This window comes from Manis javanica, chromosome 8 (assembly GCF_040802235.1).
Source record: "Manis javanica isolate MJ-LG chromosome 8, MJ_LKY, whole genome shotgun sequence".
NCBI lineage: Eukaryota > Metazoa > Chordata > Mammalia > Pholidota > Manidae > Manis > Manis javanica.
The window spans coordinates 90473704-90486489 of NC_133163.1; the positions used below are offsets into that span (position 1 = coordinate 90473704).

The window sequence follows — 12786 nt, forward strand, 5'->3', positions numbered from 1 at the left end:
CATTTTGAAGAAGCCAAAATACTTGTATTCTTACACCATTAAAAACTTCATGAAAATTAAACACAGTTGGAATGGGAATAGTGAGCAAGCAAGGATCGGAAAAGAGTTTATACTTGGGGTGTCCAATTATCCTCTCCTAGGTCCTCTCCCTCTGGCTTTTCGGGTTCTTCAGTATTGTTCACCCACCACCCAGACAGTGGGACTGAGTAGAGGCAGATGTTTGGGAAGAAAGGAGTGGAGGAAAGGCAAAACACTCTAGAAACAAAAGCAAATCTCATCAGAAGGAAATGCATGATCAGCAGGTCCTAAAGTTCAGAAATCATACGGGAGAAGTTGGAAGTTCCAGTTTTTTCAGGAGCTCTCAGGACACAGGAGCCATAACTTGGAAGATCCTGGGGTCCTTAGTGAAGGGTCTGGGCTCCTGCTACTCCAAACGCAAGTATTTTGTTCATTATCCCTCATTTCTCTGCTGTGGAACGACTTCAAGTATCCGGATTTAATGTACTACAAGAGGATGAGGATTCCAGGGGTAAATGCACACGGAGTGAGAAGTACACAGCGGAGATTCCCAAATAAAACCTGGAGCCTGAACTCCGAGCCAGGGCGCAACGAGGAGAGGGTAATGCTGCCACCAGGGGGCACTAGAGATCACGTGCAGCGGAGGGGCTCGCGCGGCCTCTCTGACCCTATAAGACTGGAAGGATTTGGGAGGTGTCTGACACCTACTCCAGGCCCTCTCCTCAACGCCTACCCCACACCCCAGGGCCAGCGTCTTCTCAGGGGTGATTCTCGCAGAGGAACTTCGCAGTTCCCTTAGAGTTACTGCTGAGAAAACTTTCGTTCTGCAAAGGCTGACTGATCAACGACGTCTTGAAAAGACCCCATCACGACTAGGTGAGTGGCTGCACGTTCAAACCTTCGGGGGCTCCCAAAAGGCCCCCACGCGCCGCCAACCCGCGGGCTAAGCGCCCAAATACCTGCGCTAGCGTTTCCGCACGGTCCTAGAACGCGAGATTCGCCAGATCCCCTAGACCTTCCTCACTAAGCTATCAGGAAGAGGGCGGGGGCGGGAAAGGAGGGGACAAAGGACCAGGCCGGAAAAGGGCCTTTAACCACCTCTCCGCGGTTGCCTCTGACTAATCTGCTCTGTAATGAAGCTGGTCCGGGGCTGCTTCCCACGCGCTGTGGCAGAGGCAGGGGTCCTTGGTCTCGACCTCTAGCATCCATCATCCTCTCTGCCCTCCATTAACGGCCCAGCAAGAAGCAGGAGCCGTTTAACAGCCCCCTTCCAGCTCTCACTGAAGTTTGATGTAATTTAAACCCGGACCTGCGGCTCGTGTGGGCTTCCCAACTCCCGCGCGCCGCCGTTTAACGTGGCAAACACTTGAGTCAATTATCCCCCTCGCAGAGCTTCTATTTAAAGAGACATTGTCAGGTTCTTAAGCCTCGGATCAGACCCGCTGTTTTCTGCTTCTTATACAAAGACTCAAAACACGAGTTCTTTGATGATTGGGAGAAATACAATTAAGCAAAGCCTTTGCAACCGTTCCACCCTGTTGTAGCACCCACGTGCAGGATGGGGGAGCTGGGAGGCGGTGAGGGCGGGGGAAGTGCTAAATCCTTTCCATTTCAAGCCTCAGAGTGAGAGGAAAAAAGGCTGGGCCACAAGGGCTGAGACCTCAAAGATGGAACTCAAATGCCTGCCCCGAGGTGAGAACAGGCTGGCTCAGGAGCCTGGAGCTGGGCTGGTTAGGGGTTGGTGTGGGGCAATGACCCCACATTGTCAGTGAAGTTGGATCTTGGGTCTGCAAATGCTGTGAAGGCAGAGGCAGCTGGAATTACCCAGAAGCTGTTTCAAGGGACGACTGGCATTCAACACCAGGGGCTCTCCCACTCGCAAAATATGCTTTCATTGCCTGGAGGAAGGACTTTCTCAAAAAAAAAACTTTACCCCCAGTTTCTTTCCTGATTAGCGCCCCCAGACCAGAATGGCTCCGAGGTCGTAGTTGGTGCAACGGGTGTCCACACTTAAAGGGGAGGAAGAATTGGGTGGGGTGCAGCATTACTGTCTGCATCACTAGGTAAAGGAGGCAGGCTAGGCCTTTGTTCCATGAGTCGACTCTTCTTCCTGCATGGCTGCCAGGGTTTAGGAAAACCGGTAAAGGGGAGGTGACCAGCCAGAAGCCAGCAGTATTCAGAACTGAGTCATAGGGCTGAGGAAAAGGGGTCTCTCTTCTTGGCTGGAAGCTGTAGCCTATGGAACCCATCTTCTACTCCTCACCTTCCAGGACAGCAAAGGGAGACCTTAGGGAAACTGATAGTCCTAGGCAGGGAACACCAACAAGCACAAAAAAAGAAGATAGGGGTCTGTTTCAGAGAAAGGGCTGGTAGAAGTCTTGCCTTTGCAGTGGGGACAGGTTCTGGGATCACAGGCGGGAAAATGCCAGGAAAGTGAGGGACCTGCAAGAAAGTGAAAATCCCAGTGGTCCAGGGAAGGGGGAGTGGAGGGAAGCAGGTGTCAGCTTCCGCGCTGTTTACTGTTGAGCATGCAGCACCACAGCCTCCGTGCCGGCCTCCCAAGGCTGAGATACTGGCACCGAGTGGGCAAGGGCGTTGGCCTCTAACTCTGGCCCACTCTCAGGCCCTGATACCTCCCCAACCAGGCTGGGGATGTCTGGAGCTGTGGAACGTCGGCGCAAACCCAAGCGGCCAGAGCCGGGGTCGACCTCTGGGTGGGGACTAAGCCCAATAGGGGGTTGCACTAAGGTTGGGGGCGCTCCCTCCAGCACCTCCTGGGAACGCCACCGCCCAGTCCCCGAAGACTGGGGCGAGTGTGGTCGGGCCATCAGGGCTCCCGCCCGCAGTCGAGCAGCCTCCTCCTCGGTCACAGCACCCAGCGCCAGGCTCATGCTCCGGCCCAGCTCAGGCCGCTCGCTGCCCTGAGCCCGGTGCCGGCCCGAGCTTTTGCCCCCTGGGCCAGCTTCGCCTCCGTGCCCATGACCGCCAGCCGCTCTCGCAAAGCGCGCTAGGAGAGGCCGCGGTAGGCGGCGGGGGCTGGGTCGTCGGCGCTCAGGGCTGGGCGCGGGAGCCGGACGACCGGGGGGACTGTCGGAGTTGGAACCCCGAGCCGCCGCCGCGGCGGCTGCGCGGCCCCAAGGCCCAGTGAGGGCCTGCACGCAGGTCCCGTGGCCGCGAGCGGCGGCCAGCTGCAGCGCTGTGAGCCCCGCACGGTTGGTGCGGTCGAGGCGCAGGCCGAGTCGGCGAAAAGAGCGCACCAAGAACTCGAGCACAGCCCCATGGCCGCATGCCGCCGCCCACATCACAGGGCTGTTGCCCGCGGAGTCCGCCGCTTCAGGGTCCCCGCTAAACTGCACCAGCAGCTGCACGGCGTCCAGGTGGCCGCGCTCGCACGCCAGGCTGAGGGCGGTGCGGCCGCGCTCGTCCCGCAGGTTCACCGCCGCACCCTGTTCCAATAGTAGCCGCACGAAGCGTGCGCGCAGCGCAGGGTCCGGCAGCCCCACAGCCACCATGAGCGGCGTGCGTCCCTGCTCCGCGCGGCAGTCGATGATGCTGCGGTCCAGCGCGTCCAGCACAAAGCGGGCCAGGTGCACTTTGCCCGCCTGCATGGCCTCCAGGAAAGTGCGCGTACCCGCTCGGGGGCACAGGTCCTTGGGCTTGAGCATGGCCCTGGCCGCCGCGCCCAGGCGGCCCGGCAGCTCCGCACGGGGGCGCCCCTGTTCCCGCGCCCGGCCGGGTTCTTGTCCCCTCCGGTGCTCTGGTACGGCTCCCTCAGCGCGTGGGTGGCTGCGACCGAGGGTCTTGAGGTTCCCACACTTATCGCCCCGCAGCTCCCGCGGCTCCTGGGTCGCACGCCTGGCGTCTCGCTGCTCCTTCCCTGGGCTTCCCGCCTGGAGGTGTAGGTTACTCGCTGCTCTGGGCTCAGCGCCTGGCCCCCAAGAAGACTACGGGAGCCGAAGCTGGGCCCCCTCCTGACTCTCCCGCTGCTTTCCCCGCGTCCGGCCCCCCTCAGTCCCTCGTGGCTTGGAGCAGCGCCACTCACCCGCACCCCGGGCAGCCCCCGCTCCCCTGCTGAGAAGGTGGCGCCCGTCGTGCACGCCTGCCTCCAGCCCTGGCGGGCGCGCCGCTCCTCAAGCTGCTGGCGCCGTTCCTCCGCCTCCGCCCCTCTCGCGGGGGCCGGGCCACGCCGGGGCGCTTGCTCCTTACTTGGGGGGCTCAGCGGCGCGGGAGCCACCGTCCTCCTAGATACCTGGCTTTATAGCCTCGGGGGTCACCATGGCTATGGCTGCCCTGGAAGCAGGCTGAGCCGTCAAGGCAGAAACCGACGGGGCGGAGAAGACTGTCCCTGACCCCACCCCTTCCACCGGCCGCGAAGTTGGGGAGCGGCTTCTCCGCACTCTCCAGGCGCTGCCACGGCGGTTGCCAGGGCGGGGGCTGCTCGCTGGGAGCCCGGTCGGTGCACCCGACCAGGCCAATCCCACAGTCAGTCTTCTCCCCGCCTTCCGCCCCCACGGAGTCGTGACCTTCGGCTCCTTAGAAACTGGCGGGACCTCGCGTCCGTCAGAGAAGACCGAGGTCAGCCCCTCGCGGTCCTGGTAGTAGGAAATGGGACCCCATAAGGGGAGAGCTGGACCACAAGCGAGCTGGGGTGGGGGCAAAAGGCTGAGGGGGAGTAAAGGGGGCGAGGGTTCCTGTGCTGCATTGCGGGTGGGGGACGCTCAGTCTGGCTGGGAACTGCCGCGCAGAGTGTAGCGAATCATGCACTCATACACGTTTGTTCCTTCCGCACACGCTCACTTGGAGCGGGGGTTGCGGAGGGAGAGCGTGCCCTCCAGTCTCAGACGTCTCCAACCCTTGACAACGCGCCCGCCTACCAGATACTGGCGGCCAAGAGTCAGGCGGAGCGGAGACGCGCGGCCACAGCTGGCGCCTTAGGATCCGGGAGTGCTGCAGCCGAGTTAACAGCTCCCCCTGCATCAGGGCCGGCCGCCACCCCGGACACACACACGCACAGATCTGCAACGACCCCGGCCTCCCTTTTGAGCACAAACAACGCCCAGACCACAGGGCAGGGCTCTCTGACTTGACCACTAGCTGACACCTTCTGAGAGGAAGGAGAAGAGAGCTCCAGTTCATAGGGTGTGGGAAAACTGCTGCATCCCCTCTCCCTCTGGCGGGCTGCTCAGCCCTGGGGTGTGGGGGTGGGGTGTGCAGGCCTCAGCTAAGGGAAGTCAAGGTGCCTCAGAGACACAGGGGGGTGGAGGGTGTGTACGGTTGGAACTGATATTTGTAAAGACATGAGTCAGGTATCAACTACAGAATTTACTGAGGATTTTCATGAGCCAGGTATTTGTTCCCAGCGGTGGGAAATGCAGAAGCAGAACTTGGGTTCTAGATGGAACAGACCTCCCGCCCAAGCAGAAAGACAAGATCAGGACTTAAAAAGTAGAGCTTCTTATCTGAGGGCTAAATACATCTGTTAAATACAAAACAGGTAGCGCTTAGAGGAAAAGATGGAGTTGTGGGGAAGGAGAACTCTGGGGTCTTCTGAGGATAGGACTCTGGGGTGGTTTTCAAGGATGTGTGGGACCTGGCTGCTCAAGAAATAAGAAGACATTCCAAACTGGGTTACTGAGGCAAGGGCAGAGAAGCGGGCAAACACTTCAGGAAATAAAGAAAAAAGATGTCCTCTGTCTAGGCAGAGCAGGATTAAGATGCTTTACAGCAGGAGGTTGGGGATGAGGGGACCTGCATCTGGAAAGAAGACAGTAGGCCTAGATGCATGAATAGCAAAGCGAGTACACTGTTTACACCCTGAGGTTTTTCTCTCTCTTCAGCTAGGTTTCAGGGATGCCTTCCTGGCATCCAAGACCCAGACATGGAGCAAGGGCCCCCACTCCCCTCTGTCCTGAGGGGGGAAGCATTTGATATATACCTGCACATACCCTACTCAAGGCTCTGCCAATTTTCTCTGCGTTGTTACAGAAAGGGCACAGTATTTAACATCAGTTAAATTCCCGCTTGAAGGCATTTACTAGAAAACTGTGGCTCCAGCCATGCCTATTGTCGTCTGCAAAATGAAGGTGACAGTACTAGCCCTGCCTGGTTCATGCAAGATCAAGCTAGAGGACATCAGGGCAAGGGCTGCACAGGTACTCAGAATGCAGAAAGACCAGTCCCTATCCCCCAGACCCAGGGACTTCTTCTGGGGTGTCACCCAGGGGTGGGTACAGACTCTGCAATCCCAATAAGAGTGCAGAAACGCTCTCCCTCTTTACTCAGATAGCAGAAGAAAGGCTTCCCTTCATGACTCAATTTCCCTTTTCTGCAGCATGAAGAAAACTGATTTTTTCCCCCCTTCTTTTTCTGTTTCCAGACCAAGGGATCTGGAATCTGTATCTGGCAGGCCAGTCTGACAAGCTGGGCAGTGACATACCCCAGGTAATAGAACACGGAATGGGTACCTCCTTGGTCCTAAACAGCCATGCTCCCCCACCACACTTGAGCCTCCTTGAGACAACCCTGTTTCATTTATGCATGAATGTTTCATTTATGCATCTGTTCCCTGTGGTAGATATGGAGACAGTTCCAGGGAAGAAGAGGCACTTGAGGCTGGGCCCCATCAGGGCCTCACCCTGGCCTGGCAGAGCATGCCATGTTGGGTACTCTGGAAGGATTCACCCCAGCTGGCACTGCCAACCCCACCAGGCCTGTGGTGGGATGGAGGGATGGTGCCCAGTCTCAGGCCCTGGAACCTTTGCTCTGACTTCCCTGTAGGCTCAGTATGTTCTGAACAGAAAAGAAATAGCAAAGCTGAAAAAAGCTGAGACTTTGCTGCAGAGCACAGAGGCACCAACAGCCGGAATTAGAAGCTGTCTCTTAGGGAGCTGAAGGCTGACAGGAGATGGAGCTGAGGCAGGCAGGGGGCATACAGGCACTCCACGCTCCCTTCCCCTCCCCTCCCACCTGCTGAGCCTCCCCTTCTGCAGGCCCAGGCTGGCAAAAGGGCTTCCTCCCAGGGGCGGCTCAGGACTGCAGTCTGCCACTCTGTCTGCAGCTGCCCCCCTTCCCAGGCCCCCTTCTTTCCTCCTCTAGTGTCACCAGCCCCCTCACCCTGTCACGTTGCACCAGCTCAGCAGGGTTGGGCCTAGTGGCACGTGGCTGGGAGATCCAGAGAGCTTCTGGGGGGAGGGGAGGTGCAGGGGATAGGGTGAGTCAGCAGGGGACTGGCATCTGAATCAGCAATGGGATTGGGAAGGGGTAGGACCCTTCTCTTTAGGCAAAAGGTGAAGCTGATGCATGATGCCCCAGCCCCACAGATACACAGCAGGAATGGAACCCAGGTGCCCTTCACCTGCCCGGGGCCCTGAGGGAAGACATCATCTCTTCCTCTGCACATACTCTACATCCAGAGCTTAAATCATCTCTGGGGCCCAGAGACTATGACACTTTACCAGGGGGCACCTTGCCCTTTTTCCAGAGGACAGAAAGCAGGGAGGCAGGTATCTGGCCCTGGCCTCAGGGGTAGCCCCCAGTCTGCTGTGCAGAGGCTACTCCAGGAGGCAGAACTGCATCCCCTTCCTCATTCCTGGGCTTCCCAGCTCCACACTGGGACCATGGAGACTGCCCTGCCTGGCTGAGAGGTGAGAAGGCAGCCTGTCCTTCTCCTGAGCAGCCATTGGCAAAAGCTGAGGGCTGCCCAGTGGGCTCTACTTGGTCCCACCTTATGCCCATGTGCCTGAGTCAGTGAGTTCCTCTAGGCCTGGGTCCTCCTCTCTGCATGGTTCTACCCTGGGGTTGAGGGGAAGATGGAGCAGCTGAGTGCCCAGCAGGAGGGTTGAAGACAGGGCACTGCCCTGGGGTGTAGGTGTCCCACCCTTGGCTATACCTAGTGTGTATGGAGGCTGATCAATCACAGACCATGCTCCTGTGAATGAGCAGGCCCCCTAGTCTCAACCTGCAACCAGAGAATGCTAGACTCCCAGAGGTCAGGCTCCCATAGGGATGTATATGAGGCAAGATGGTGGTGGGGGGGGGCTGTTTATTTTCTGAAGGCACAGGTGCTCACAGCTAATGGTATTTGCTACAACTCTGATAAGAAAACAACCTCTTCCCGGAATCAACCCCCACCCTCCCTCTCCCAAGCCAGTGTATGTCCCCATTTGGGATTTGGAACTCTGCCTGCAGTGAATGGCTGTGCACAAGCCCCTCTCTAGCAAGTGTTGGGGTCAACCACAACTGCTTAGGGGCTCAAGAATCTCACCACTCTAAGTCTAACTAAAAGGTCCCAGGTGCCCTGAAGGTTTATGACTCCTCAAGAGCATAGGGGCACCTTGCACTAGGCTCTTCTGCTCCAGCTCTGAGGGTAGAGACAAGGAAGGGCCACATCTGGGTGGGGGTTGAGAAGAGAAATGACATCATTTTCCAGTGGCTGTGGCATCAGGGCCAGCAAAAGGGGAAGTGGATCCTCTACAAGCCCAGAGGCAAGGCATTTTCCTGGGCCCTGGAAGGGACCTCACCATAGGGCTCAACTCCCAATGGTCTTTTTTCCCGTAGCCTCCTTCATTTCAGGAACATTCTACTCCAGCCCCCACTATCCCCATCCACATTTCTTAGCTGTAATACAGAAGCCAGGTTAGGCAGGAAATATTGAGACAGGCTTCTTTAGTAGAAGTAAAAAGGAGAAAAATAAATAAATCTCATAGAGTCAGGAGAGAAAATGATGCTAACCTTGTCAGGCAGCCTGAGTTGGGGTACATTCTAGGAAGCCTCTCCAGGCCTAGGAAAAGGGGTGAGCCAGGATCTGGATGGGAGAGTGCCCAGAAGGCCGACCTTCCCTCACCACCAGCCACAGCCCCAGTTGTCTCAGCAGCCTGAGAGCCAGACAGATGAGGCAGCTTTTCCATGTCAGCCTCCCATCCTTCAACAGGCAGGAGGCCAGGGAGGGACCTCAGCATGGAATCCTGGGAATAGCTATGCCCAGGGAGCTTAGGCATAGTGCCACACTCTGTATAAGATAGCCGACAATGAGACCAAATCAGGGCAGATGGCAGGCCTGAGATGGGGCCTAGAAGTATGGTGAGCTGCCCACCTTATGGCAGTAAGGATCGGAGTTTGGTCATTCTTGAACTACAGATACTAGAGTGGGGGTTCCAGGAGTCCAGGCCTAATCCTCCAGGTGATAAAGCTAAACCCACAGTGGGGCACCACTAGTTTTACACTAGGAAACGTAGAATGGGTCCAAGACCCCAGTTCCTGCCTCCCAGTCAGTATTCTTTTGCAAACGTGAAGAGGTGAAGGAGAAGGATGAGGAGCCACATGTCATATTAAAGGACCACTAGGCCCAGATGGCTTGTGTCTGGTGGTACATGGTCCCTGACTCCTCCTCTGGCCTGGCTGTTGAGGAATTCTAAGGGAGCCCCACCTTTCCACAGCCTCAGAGCACTGGGGCCTTTCCTCTTGGGGATAATGGAGTCACATCCCAAAGAAGGATGAACATCCTTGCAGAATATCCTGGTGGAAACGGAGGCATCAGAGGCGGCTCTCCTGGGCATCTGTGTTTGCTGTGAGTGGGTCCTGCTCACACAGCTCCCTGGAGGCCCCAGAGGGCCTCTCAGGCTTGTCCTTGGCCTCGGAGGGGAAGCAGGCCCTCACAGACTCCTTCACCTCACCTTCTAGGACCTTCATCCTGGCTTCATACTCTGTCAGTGCCTCCTGCTGGAACTGTAAGGACAGCAAAGACCACCACCTGGCTCAGGAAGGGCCTCCTGCCTACACTCCCTTCCCTGGAGAGCAGAGCAAGATGACCTGGGACTCAGTCTGTTCGGAGTGCTCAGGAGACTGGGGCGGAGGTGTGGGGCATTGGAGCCCATCAGGGAGCCTCTCAGGTGAGTGGGCACTAACCAAACAAAGAGATCTGCAAAGCTGCCTCATGACAGGGCCTGAGGACCCCATAGGAACCGGAGCCTGGGGTCCCATGGTGAGAGGGGAGCCTCCCTCCCCCACCTCCTGACTAGCAGCTCTCTGGAGCAGGGCCCTTTGCTCCCTGGAGCCAGGCCAGCTCTGCTGCTGGCCAGGACAGTGGTCCTTATCACCTGCTTTTCCATCTCCCGGATCTGTTCCAGGCAGGCTGCTTGCTTCTCCTCTAGCCTCTCCTGGTGCTTCTCCAGGTTCCCTGTCATCTGGGTGGGAGTGAGAGGCAGGGACTCAGGACAGCACAGTCACCCTGGTTTGGGATCCAGCTACAATCCCAGCTAACCAGCTGTAAGACTTTGGACAAATTCTTTGAACTTTTAAAAGTTTTTTTTTTAATCTGTAAAATGGAGATAATACTGTCTGTCTCATTGATTGTAAAGATTTATTTGAGACAGTTTATGTGAAAGCACCTGGCTTAGTGCCTGGCATGAGGTTAGGAATCAATAAATGGCAGTTCTGTCACTCTTGTTAATGATCCCATGGGAGCTTTAGGTCCATTCTCAGCAGGGCTTCCCTTCCTCTTCCAACTCCGTAGAGCCTTAAAGAAGCCTCCCTCACTCCCTCTCACCCACCTACCCCAATCCTTCTCCCCAGGCCAGGCCAGCTAGCCTATATCATTTTCATCCAGGGCAGCTGGCCAGAGACTAGTACCCTAACCTCCATGCAAAGGTCAGAACCCCTGGATGGCCCAGAGGCTCCCTCTTCCCTGCATCCCTAGCCTCATGGGCCAGTCTTGGTAGTGCATTTCCTAAGGACAAAGTAAAGGCCTGGGGCCGCCCCTTCACTCCCGTGGAGAGCCTTTGTGCATGTGTGTGAAGGATGCAGCTCTTACACACCTGCTTGATGACCTGCACCACCTCCTGGATGTGGGAGTTGTTAATCTCTCTCTTCAACCTGTTGGGTGATCAGAGTTTCAAGGAGGGCAGGAGGCCCCTGGGAAGATTACGGGAGACAAGTCTCTTCAGGGTGAAGGCAAAATGAAAAATCTGCCACGGGGCAGGACCCAGGCAGAGGCATAAATAAGGGGACTCAATGAGGATTTGAAGGGCTCTCTGAGGGAAAGGCTTCCTCTCTAAAATGCACTGTCCTTCAAGGCATGTAGGTGGAAAGCTGCCATCTCAAGGTTTCTCCTCCCTCTTTGCATGCTGGATTTTCCCTTAAATTCTCCTTTCAGCTCAAATAGTGTTGGCATCTGTTTTGCCTAAGGAGAACACTCTGATCAGAGGTGATGAGAGTCGGATTAACTTTTGAGAGCCAGGGGACAGGCACATCTCCGGAAAGGGAGTCGGGATGCATGGGCGGGGAGGCCCCTTCCCATCTGGAGTGGGGACCCTGCTCAGCACTGGCCCTGGAGTCTGAGTCCTGGGCCTCCCTCCAGGGCTCACCTCTCCTGGGCCATCTTGTCTGTGGTGACCTTGATCATGGCCTGGATCCGCTCCAGTCTCTTGGCTTCCAGCTTTTTTTTCATCTCTTTCGTGTCACTGCAGAGACACAGGCATCAGGAAGATGTTTAATGGGGCTCCAGGGCGGTGGGAGATGAAAGCCTGCATGGGAGGGAGGCAGTCGTACCTCTCCGAGGCCTCCTTGAGGGTCTTCAGCTCTGCAGCCTGTTTCTCTCTGGCCAACTCCATCATCTTGGCGATTTGCTGAGGGACGGAAAAGATGAGCTCAGCGAGAGACCTCTGTGGTGTGGACGGTGTGGGGACGCTAGGGCTGCCGCTCCGCCTCCCGCCCGGGCACCTCCGCCGCGTGCTGCTCCCTGCGCTTCAGGATGCATTCGTACTGCTCCTCGCCCTGGTGCAGCAGCTCCCCCTCCAGCCTGTCCTTCAGCTCCCGCACGCTCGCGCACGCGCCCTCGAGGCCCTCGCCCGGCGTGGCCCCGGAGGTCTCCTCGCAGAGCAGAGTCCTGCGGAGGCCACGAGGGGACAGGCCCTAAGCCCTCGGCCGCCCGCGCCCGCCCGCGCCGCTGAGGGCAGAGCAGCGCCCCCGCCCTTACCGCTTCTTGCGGGAGCCCTTGCCCGGGCTCAGCTTGCAGCCCCCGCCGCCGCCCCCCGCGCCCGGCGGCCGGAGAGCAGCCAGCTGCGCCAAGCCCCTCTGCAGGAGCTCCTCCCAGCGCCGCGCGCCGCGCCGCTCCAGATCCCGCAGCTCCTTCTCGTGCCGCCGCTGCAGCTTCACGACGCCCTTCAGCTCCCGCAGCTCCTCTGGGCTGGCGGTCCGCGGCTCTGCGGGGGCCGGGGTGAGGCGCGCCGCCACCCAGCAGCTCCCTAGGGCACATTCCCCCACCCAGGAGTCCTGGACCTGCCCCAGGCTAGTCCCCAAGATCACGCCGAGTCTGCAGGCCTTACCAGCAGCTTCTTTCGCGGGCTCCTCCCTGGCCCTGGCCCCAGCTGCTGCAAGAGCCACAGGATGGACTGACAGGTGCCCCGGGGGCCTGCTTGCCTCAACATGGCTCCTCCCCGGCCCCTGGGGGTAGCAGTCTGAGCCCCCTGCTGCGCACTTTCCCCGGTGCTGAGGCTTCAGACGCAGTGGTTCCCTCCCGGATAGTCTTAGTTTTGTAAAGAGCTGCCACCAGGTGGGGACCTGCCTATAGGTGGGGCTGGAGAGGTCAAGGCTTTTCCAGTAGGTGGGAGGACTCTGCGGTGCATACCTGTTGACCCGTTGCTGGCTGGGGCCAATGTCCCCTTGACTTGCCCCACAGCTGGACTCCCAGCAGAGAAGGGCTTCTGTGGAGGGAGAACAAGTCGGGAAGGTGACCCCGGCCGCCCTCTCCTTGAGCCAGGGGCTCTGCGGACT

The 12786-nt window shown here is 58.1% G+C and overlaps 2 protein-coding genes and 1 long non-coding RNA gene across 14 annotated transcripts in view; 1 reads left to right on the plus strand and 2 right to left on the minus strand.

The window, feature by feature from the left end:
* ANKRD63 (ankyrin repeat domain 63) lies at nucleotides 1-4625 on the minus strand. Its single transcript, XM_017667741.3, has one exon. The coding sequence runs from the start codon at nucleotides 3681-3683 to the stop codon at nucleotides 2535-2537; it is 1149 nt and encodes a 382-aa protein (XP_017523230.1). The 5' UTR covers nucleotides 3684-4625; the 3' UTR covers nucleotides 1-2534.
* On the plus strand, nucleotides 543-10104 carry LOC118972445 (uncharacterized). Its single transcript, XR_005061429.2, has 3 exons — nucleotides 543-894; nucleotides 6395-6459; nucleotides 9697-10104. It is a non-coding gene; the product is annotated as an uncharacterized lncRNA (long non-coding RNA).
* The window catches only part of PLCB2 (phospholipase C beta 2), a 21758-nt gene continuing 15450 nt past the window's right edge, over nucleotides 6479-12786 (minus strand). For 4 of the 12 annotated variants that reach the window (XM_037018755.2, XM_017667734.3, XM_017667732.3 and 1 more), the window contains 9 exons: nucleotides 12641-12716; nucleotides 12339-12383; nucleotides 11990-12215; nucleotides 11734-11899; nucleotides 11563-11639; nucleotides 11379-11474; nucleotides 10830-10887; nucleotides 10113-10199; nucleotides 6479-9741 (listed from right to left, as the gene is read on the minus strand). In XM_037018755.2, the coding sequence (XP_036874650.2) occupies nucleotides 9550-9741; nucleotides 10113-10199; nucleotides 10830-10887; nucleotides 11379-11474; nucleotides 11563-11639; nucleotides 11734-11899; nucleotides 11990-12215; nucleotides 12339-12383; nucleotides 12641-12716 (1023 nt within the window). In that variant the 3' untranslated portion in view covers nucleotides 6479-9549. Of the gene's footprint in view, nucleotides 9742-10112; nucleotides 10200-10829; nucleotides 10888-11378; nucleotides 11475-11562; nucleotides 11640-11733; nucleotides 11900-11989; nucleotides 12216-12338; nucleotides 12384-12640; nucleotides 12717-12786 lie in introns of those variants that run through there. The other 8 variants (XM_017667733.3, XR_005061425.2, XR_005061424.2 and 5 more) reach the window with 8 other exon arrangements.